Source organism: Acyrthosiphon pisum, chromosome X, assembly GCF_005508785.2.
Source record: "Acyrthosiphon pisum isolate AL4f chromosome X, pea_aphid_22Mar2018_4r6ur, whole genome shotgun sequence".
Lineage (NCBI taxonomy): Eukaryota > Metazoa > Arthropoda > Insecta > Hemiptera > Aphididae > Acyrthosiphon > Acyrthosiphon pisum.
This window is the reverse complement of record NC_042493.1, coordinates 106,228,601-106,238,524: the sequence shown is the minus strand read 5'-3', so window position 1 is coordinate 106,238,524 and position 9,924 is coordinate 106,228,601. Positions and strand designations below refer to the sequence as shown.

General features: G+C 29.3%; 1 protein-coding gene across 1 annotated transcript in view; it reads left to right on the top strand.

Moving 5' to 3' along the window:
* The window catches only part of LOC100164897 (deformed epidermal autoregulatory factor 1 homolog), a 4,984-nt gene extending 3,730 nt beyond the window's left edge, over positions 1 to 1,254 (top strand). The window contains exons 6-8 of the mRNA XM_001947211.5: positions 532 to 665; positions 735 to 816; positions 883 to 1,254. Coding sequence (XP_001947246.1) covers positions 532 to 665; positions 735 to 816; positions 883 to 1,035 — 369 coding nt within the window. The 3' untranslated portion in view covers positions 1,036 to 1,254. The remainder of the gene's footprint in view (positions 1 to 531; positions 666 to 734; positions 817 to 882) is intronic.
* The last annotated feature ends 8,670 nt before the right edge of the window (positions 1,255 to 9,924 follow it).

Here is a 9,924-nt window from a genome sequence, read left to right as displayed (position 1 = left end):
ACTTGTGATTAAGGGAACAGATTATTATTTAAATAAATATTCTTAGAGTAAAAAAAAATAAATATTTTTTTAAAATGTGTACAAAAAACAATTGTATTGGGCTATTAAATTGTCACAGTTATTATTGTAATCATACTTATAATTTTCTGGATTAATTTTATTAGTTATAAATTTAAAATTACTAAAAACTAAAAATACAAATACAAACATTCAAATATAAAGAAAAATGTGCTTGTAAATATTTTTATTTTTCGTTCATTCATTCTTATTATAGAGGTCAGGCTATCTTTCTTTTCTAGGCATTAAATTACCTAATAAATTAAGAGAAAATATCAATTATTAAAGTCTTAAAATTGTTTACCCTATGAAAATTATGGTTTTATTAAAATTTATGTATGTATATTTTCTTAGTGCTTTTATTGAATTAGTAAAACATTTAAGCTTTGCTTATAAAATCTGTTCCTTACTAAATCAATTATATACTAATGTATAATTAGCATCATTAATATTTTTATTTCATTTGGAATTAAGGTGTCATCAAGAATGATTAAAATGATGAACCATTTTCGTAACTCTATGCGTGTTGCTAAGTACAAATGGAATATGGAAAAACAAGAGTTGTTAGCAAAACTTAAGAGGGCCAATGAGAATTCTATAGAAAATAGGTAATTACTAATTTATAATGTTTGTCACGTCGTTGATCTTATAAGCTGGTGTTAATTTATTTCTCATAGGAATGATTTTGACGAGGAGACAATTTCAAATGTGGCGACAGGATTACAGCCAAGTAATGATGATATACCAGATGTTAAAAAGGTAGAACACACATACTTGGTTTTATATTATTCTTTGCGTACAATTTTTTTTTTTTTTTTTTTGTAGTGTGCCAATTGCAATAGAGGTGCATTTGCAGAATGTTCATTGTGTCAACGTACACCATATTGCTCTACATTTTGTCAAAGTAAAGACTGGAACAATCATCAAGTGGAATGCATCAAGGGGAACATTATGATCATTGTACAAACTCAAGAATAAATCATATTTTAGATTCTTTAAGTTTTTTCTTATCAGTTTTCCAATACCTAATATTTTTTTTTTTTTATGATTAACATAGTTTAGTTTAGTAATTTTAACCTTTATCATAGAATGTTTGTTAAAGATAAGTGAATGTTATAGTTTCTCAACAAAAAAATTTTTAAGTTACAAAGGTATATTCATATTTTTATTTTAAAACTGATGTAAATACAATATCAAGTGGAATGATTACAATATAAACATTATTTTGTAATCAATGACTGATAATTTAAATATAACATACTTTATTTGAAATTATAATGAAATTTCTATAATAATTGTTTTCATAATTTTCAAATCTTAATAAATAAATAATTGTTATAGGACAACAAAAAAAAAAAAGTAAGAAGTATGTTGACAATAACTAGTTAAAAAAATTTGATGCAAAAAATCTATTCTAAGATTAAGAGAATACCCATCAATAGCCAGGACTATTTTTAGGAGGGTTGTTTTAAATTTAAATATTACTTGTGAAGGTTCACACACTTTCTGTTGTAGTCGTCATTCTTCTCAATAATTTTATCAAATACGAATCATATTTTTCATATTTGAAGCAGTCAGTAAATATTAAAATTTTTTGCATAAATATGGATGAGGGGTGAGGGGGTTACAACGCTAAAAAACTTTGCTATTTCATTGATTCTTTTGGTTGTTGAACAGTGAAGACTAATACACACAGACAAATATATATAACGGTCGGAACAATATGACGATAACACCAAAACTCCGCCGCATCATATTAAATTATTTTATATTTAGGTAGGTACCGAAAGCCGTCTTGTCGTCGTGGTATCGCAGTCACCTGACCAATTTATTTGAGTGATGGGTGGTGGTTGCCGTGGACCGTGGTGTACGGTACCTACCAAGTACTATAAGTAGTATAATAATTTTGGAAACATGCCACAGGGTAACACATCAGTCTAGTCTAGTTCTACTGTCAACAGCAGATTAATCATTTAAAGATACATTTTAATAATTTTGATTTAATAATCATTCAAATAAATAAATTTAAAAAAAATAATTTGAAAACGATGAAATATTTAGCTTTTGCTTTCCATTGACATACTCAATGCAATTTAGTGGTGGGAAAGTGAATCTTGTTTGTGCATTCTAGAGATCAAAATTTAAGTTCAAGGTAGTTTTAAAATGCGTAAGGGAATAAAGTGGGTCATTCTAATGTAAGGTGTTAAATTTGATTTAGACTATAGGTGCGGATTGCAGATAGGCTGAATCCCCCACACCCAAAGGCCTTATAGCTGGTACATAAAATATTTCAAATTTTACCCTAATTTTCAGTTTATTAGATAAAATAAAGATATGTTGTAGAGGAGCAATACTATACTTAAAACACTATGGTCCATAGGCGTGCGCACAGGGGTTGTTTAACCGGACCCTTCACCAAAAACGACAAGAGCTCTAATTGTTAATTAAGTGTACATTAAATTAATGAAATTATTGAAGAATTCGAAAATGTTGATCCTTTTAAACGTCTGACGTCGATTATCATTATAAGAATGTATATCTATATATTGTTATGTAATATTTTATTAGAACGAATAAAAAAATAAAATAAATATTTTTAGGGCATTTGATATCTTCCAAACATATATCTGTATCTATAATTGTTTTCAAAATTATTGTAGACCCTAATTTTTTATGTGTACCCCCGGAACCAAAAATCTGCGCACGTCTATGCCTATTACTTATTAGGTAGGTAACTTGACGGCTTGAACGCTTAAACTGTTAATATCTTGTAGGAACAAGGACTAAAATAAAATCAAAAACAATAATTTGTAGACATTTGCCGGGACGATTGACGACCAGATGAAACATGCAAGGCTGGGCATTAACGAGTTAAAAATTAAAATTAAGTTAAGACGTTAAGTTAATTTTAATTAAGTCAATTAACTCGTTACTTTTTTTTTCAAATTAACTTTTAACTTAATAAGTTACTTTTTTTCAAGATTAACGTGTTAACTTCAAGTTAATTTTATTTCAAAAATATCTAAATTAAGTTAATTTTCGTCCGAAGAATAACGCAAATTTTTTAATGTGTTTTTACTTTGATGTATCATTTAAAATTTACCCAGTAATTTTCTTGGACGTAAAGAAAAACTATCTAATTAACCATATAATTATATGACTGGACTTTTGTATTTTTGCAAATTAGCAAGTTTTAACTTAACACTAAGTTAAGTTACTTTTTTTCAAAGTTAACTTTTAACTTAACGAGTAAACGAAAAAAAATAAGATTAACTTTTAACTTAACTTAAATGAATTACTTTAAAATAACTTAACTTAACAAGTTAAAAAAAATCGTTAACTTGCCCAGCCTTGGAAACATGTCGCATTGTCGCGTGTCACGCTATCTTGCATTGTATCTATTATCCTATGGATAGCTACGTCCAATGGGTAGTGACGGCTATCTTGTACTTAAAGTGTATCCGTCGATACACCTTACAGTTGGGTGGGTGGTCATGGACCACGGTGAGTATAGTGGGTGAAGACTAATGACCCTAAATGAATAAAAACAATATATTTAATAATCCAACCGGTGGCTATAAGTGTAATATAGTTAAATACGAATATAAATACAAGGTAGTAAATATATTGGAATATTGGATGTAGATTGTTGCATTTTCAATGTTTTAAATAAACTACCTATAAACAGTACAATAAAATTTAGCTCAGAATATTATATTACATTATTATATTATTAAACTATGAATTATAAATATTATATATTATTAATAAGTAGGGCAGAGGACTTATAGCTTTAAAAAATCACCAAATATGCAGTGCCGCAACTACACATTACGGGGCTGGTGTACAAATCTTAATTTGGGGCCTAAATTTTTTTTTTTTTAAATATGTTAGCTGACGATTATATTATAGAAGTAGGTAGTCTAATAAATATTTGATTTTACTGTCTTAAAATGTTATATAGACGTCTTACTAATAGTTTTTCATATTATTAGGTAGGTATATAGGTACAGAAAAGTGTTATGCAAAAAAATAGCGTACCTCGTATTAGGTATACATTATTACAAAATGTCAGAATACCTGTAGTCTGTAGACTGTAGTTTTACTTGTACAGACTTTTTTAAATCTAATTTTTAGTAAAATAATTTTAAAAGTTAGGTACATAATTTTATTAATTTTATGGATAAAACACCTGCACAATAACTGTCAGCATGACATATAGACAAAATAATTATGTTGTAGGTTCCTAAAATTTAAATTCAGCTACAAAATTAAAATGAATTATTATATTAATATAAATAGCTAATCAAAAAATTAAAATTAAATTATTTAATTGTGTAATTGTGTGATTGTAATAACTATATAATTGTTTTAAAAATTGCATTGTATTATAACTTCAACTCATTTTTAAATAATCTAACAAAATTGTTTTTAATGAACAATTGGGAAAAGTGGACTGGCCGATCTCAAGTAGACATAATAACAAATTCAGATCAGTTTTAAAAATTATTATCGAATTACTAAGGCGATCAGTATGATGGACAAAATATTGGTAAGTTTTGGCTTAAATAACTGTCCACCACCATCCTCTTAATATAAAATATTACAAGATTACATGATATAGTATTATATTAAAAACTGTAATAACTAATATAATGTTAACTGTACATTTTATAATATAGACCTATAAAGATCTTTATAGGTCTATGGTTATAATCAAATTAATACTTACTAAATAACCTTCTTCGCAGTATAGTTTGTTATCAATGTGATGAAATGGTTTTCCTTCCAATGTATCTCCACAATGGATACAGGTAAAACATTTTATATGATAAATATTACCCATTGCTATGCACCCAAGAACTTCTTCCATTACTTTTTCATTGAATTTAGTACATTTCCCTAAATATATATGATAAATTGTTTGTTGTTATTATTAATTGAAATTATTAACTCTTAAATGTAAATAATAATATTATAGATTATAAAAAAAATACTTACAATCTAAAGAACTTGCATTACTGTCCAAACTTTTTTTACCATCATTGACAGACATTGAATTTACGAGGAAATCAGTTAAAGAATCAACTTTGGTTTCTTGTTTACGAGTAGTAATAGACCGTGAAAGACTGCTCATTGAATATGTAGATGACAACTCACTAGGTGGACAAACATCATTAATAGACTCATAGATTGATTCATACATTTTTTATGCTTAAGATAAGTAACAATTAAAATACAAATAATTAATTAAGTGATACCTATCTTATTGTCTATTCACCTGAGAAGAATTATCAAAATCTTTTGCATCATATTCGTCACTAACTGCCTTTTGAAGTTCAGAGTAACCAGAACTTACTGGAGACGGAGGGCCATGTATGTTATCTTTACCTATTTTAAATAAATAAAATGAATAACCAAAATTAAATTTAAAAAATGTATAAATCATAACAGACCTAATGGCTTTAGATTGTCATACCTATAATGGATATTGAGTATTTTTATAAGTCGGTTTGCCTGTTTCAGCAATGTTAGAATATATATGTTGTTGGATTTCTCATGGTAGTTAACATTGCTATAAATGCCTTGGGAAAGTTGTGGCATTTTATTCGTTACTGTATTGTAGTAAGTGGGTTCATTCTGTGCAGTCAACTCTTCACTCTTGTACTTCACTCCAGAACCATTGGCATATAATGGACTTGAAGGTGTTTTGGACATATTTCTGAGAACTAAATTTATAAACTGTATAAACAATACTAAAAATATTATTAGTCACTTGTGTGGAATTCTATGACAATGGAACTAATGATAAATTAATAATGAAATTGTTTCGTTGTCGATCGTTATTCTTACCTGTTAGATGTCTTGATCACGGTCTCCTGCTTAAAATTATTGAATTTTAAACACCTTGACGTATCGAATAGTCGAGTATCGACCAATTGCAACCAATTATTTTTTGAATGCATATAGTTTGGAAATTTAATATAGGTATTATGTAGGTACCTACTTGAATAATGTAATATTGGATTACGATATCGACAGTATTTTGTTAAAAAGGCGTTTACCACACAAAATCAAAAAATACGTTTTTGTTATAAAAATTTTCAGAAAAATCACGAGCATATTCTGGCATAACGGCGTACACATCTACTGAAACATAAGATAGCAATACTGAATATAAGATATGCAGACGTCCTTTTAAAAATTAAAATAATTTACACAAAACTGTTTAAGGGGCTTATACCTGTTACGTACCATGTTTAAAGTCCCTAGCCCATGTTTAAAGTCCTTAGCCCATGTCTAAAACGCCTAGCCCAAGTAGAAGCCCCTAGTAGAATTTAAAAGACCAAATCGAATAAAATAAATATATATAAAAAAAAAAAATAATTGAGATTATTTTAAATGAGATTATATTAATAAAATTAAACGTTAAATATATTAGAGTAAAATATTAAATAAATAAAGAAACAAATATTAATGAACAATAGTTCAGAAAATAATGTTAATGACGAATTTGAAACAATAGCTAGAGAAACGGTAGATAGGATTGAAATAATCGAAAACGAAAGTAATTTAGAAATTGACGTAAATAATACTGATAGCGAAATAATTGAAAACATAGAAATAAATAATTTATACGAAGAATTAGACTCATTTAACGAAGAAATACTTAACGAACGTATAGAAATAAAACCAATAAATAGTGATATTTTAAATAAAAGTTTACGATTAATAAACCTAGAGGAGTTTGAAAATAGTCCTACTACTAGGCCCAGGCACGTAGCTAAGGGGGGCAGGGTGTGCCTGGCCCACCCTATCATGTGTCCGGCCGTAGGCCGGCCCACCCAAAATATTAAGAGGGGCCCATTATTATACGGTGGCTTTTAATTTTAATGAAATTTATAATATTGTCTAAATATTACACAAATAAAATAAAATATATCGGGTTTTAATTAGAATCTAAAATAAGTTACGTAACTAAATTCAATTCATGTCCATTTCTGGAATAAAATATGTATATTGTATTACATTTTTAATTGTGTTTCTACCAAGAATCGGTGATAATTTATCTTTATAAGTCATAATATCGTCAACGATTGATTAGGAAATAATTGCTATTTAAAGCCCAATACTGGTACCATACTAGCATCACAGAATAGATTTCATCTATTCTGTGCTAGCATGTCATGTATAATTCTTATCTTATCTAGACAGTGACTGTTGTATACTTTTATGTCTATTTTTAAAATACTTTTGAGTAAGGGTATTCAATAGTCAATACCCGGTTTTGTCATTATATCGATTCATATAGAATTATATTATTATTATGGTCGTCAACTCGTCTATATTTATAGTAATGATATTCTGATAACTACCTCTTTTTATAATATAAAAAGGTAAGGGGCCCACCCCTACAAGGTACCGGTATAGGTGAGTTGATTCCCGAGACCTTTTTCATGTATTAGTTGATTCCCGGGTCCTTAAGAGGTACGTACGAGTTGATTCCCGGGTCATTAAGAGGTACGTACGAGTTGATTCCCAGGTCATTATATATTTTATTTAATATTTAGTAAGATATTCAGCCTATTAGCATAACCCAAGAAACACCACGAGGAGGTTGGCTGACAAGTTTCTCAAAAATGTTGTTTTTTTAGTTTTTTTTAGAAAATCATTTAATTTTTATTTATTGAATTATATTTAGTTGTAATTAGGTAAAAAATTATTATTAAAAACATTTGGTAGTAACTAGGTAAAAAAATATAAAAAAAATTATTAATTTGGTAAAAATTTGTAACACATTGTTTTTATAAATTGGTATCTGGTAATGAGATTACCAGTATACCGTGACATCTCTTCTCTTAAAAAAATTTGTTTTTCTTGATGTTTTTTAGATTTTTTAGTTCCATTACTTCTGCATTTAATATAAGTTTCAGATTGTACTTCTAACAGCTCATTTATAAATAAAAAAATATTTGGGTGCCCACTATAGAAACAACTGTTGAGCTTAGAGTGAAAACTCTCACAACTATTCGTAGTTCTGTTTAAAGTAGCTGAGAATTGAGCCCATATACTTGGTGGAAAACTAGCTTCTGGAGAAATATAATTGTCAAATACGTAGTCCATAAACTCTTCAATTCTTTCGTCTCCTGTTGGTCGAATTGCCATCAACTCGTCTGTAAAGCAATCAATAACTTCTATTGGCCTTAAAAAAGGTAGGCCAAAAAATAATTTCAAAAAATTACCGGTCTCGTTTTCTGAACTAGTGTCTTTGTAAATTGCCGAGAGACCTAGATTCTGAATTTTCCGCCACCAACTTTGGGCAAGATGAAATCTGCACCCTCGTATTTGTGATGTTGGCCACACGCTCTCTACTGCCATATGAATCGCAATCTCAAAATCTATAAATACTTGAACAGGTGCGAGTGTCATACCGTGCAAACTACAGTGATCAACCAAATATTTGAACGCTAGCTCGTAAGTGATCTTTTTTTTGTCGGGAAGCAAGAAAAATACAAGTGGTATATATACGTCATCTTTAAATCCATGAATTGTAAAAAGTTGAGTAAAGTACTTAGGGCAGACATTAAAAGTCCCATCCATATAAATGTCTGTGACGTCACATAAAACGTTCAAATTACGTTCAGTAGAAAAACCTATAATAGAACTCACGCTATTATTAACAAATATAAACTGTTCATTGTCATTAGTTGTGTAGTTCATAGATTCTAAAACTGCGTGAGTTTCCATGGCGCTTTTTGGCAGTGAAGGATGAATAATAGAACGAGCTCGATGTATATTATGCCGTATTAGAGATAAGTCATTATTCGTTAAAGTACTTATATCTCCATGTTTCAACTCTCTGCGAATTAATTTTGAAGGCTTCGCAAAAACATCTTCAACTGCTTTTCTTTTTAAGGAATTGCTCAGCGCTTGCCGCTTACTAATATTTTCGTCAATTTTGTCATGCTTATGATCTGTGTTGCTTTCTATAATCTTACTATTATCGATTTTTAAATAACACTTACAGTTACTCTTGCTACATGTCCAGCGTTGGATATCGTTTGCCAGCATTTTATGGAAACAAAATGTATATCCATCTATTGGTATTAATGGTTTAGACTTTTCACTTAATATAAATTCCATATTTATTCAAAAATGTACACTTCGAAAAATACACAACAGTTTTAACACAACGACACAATTTACGTTGAACTAATAATGGTTGCAACACTACTGGAACATTCCTAATATTCTAGATTATGTTCAACTATAAAAACTGCTATCTTACTATCTAAAATCAATTATTATGATAAATAACATATACGTTATATATATACGTAGGTTATAATAATGACGATAATCTTTGATAAAGCGTTCGACCAACAAGCATTCGCGTGCGACGTGTAATGATTTTTTTTTTTTTGTAAATTCGCGCGTGGTCTCGGTGGACATAAGAGCGAGTTGTGTGTGACAGTTGAACTCTTTACGGTCGTAAACTCTTTACTCGTGCAATCTATTGATAATTGATACAACAATAGGGAATCAACTCGTACGTACCCTCTAATGACCCGGGAATCAACTCAACGGTGTCGGTGCAGGTAAACAGGTACCCGGGAATCAACTCGTACGCAGCCCAAGGTACAAGGTAATATATTTAGGTAGGGGGCCCATCTAACATTGGCCCACCTAGTGAATATTTTCTGACTACGTGCCTGCTACTAGCGCAACTCGTCAAGGGTTACGAAGTAATAAAAATACTATTCACACCGAATATATACAACCAAAACGAACAGTCAAAGTAAAGAAAATGACGGGAGGTACCGAAACGAAACCAATAAGTGCGTTAGACGCAATAAAATTAATTCC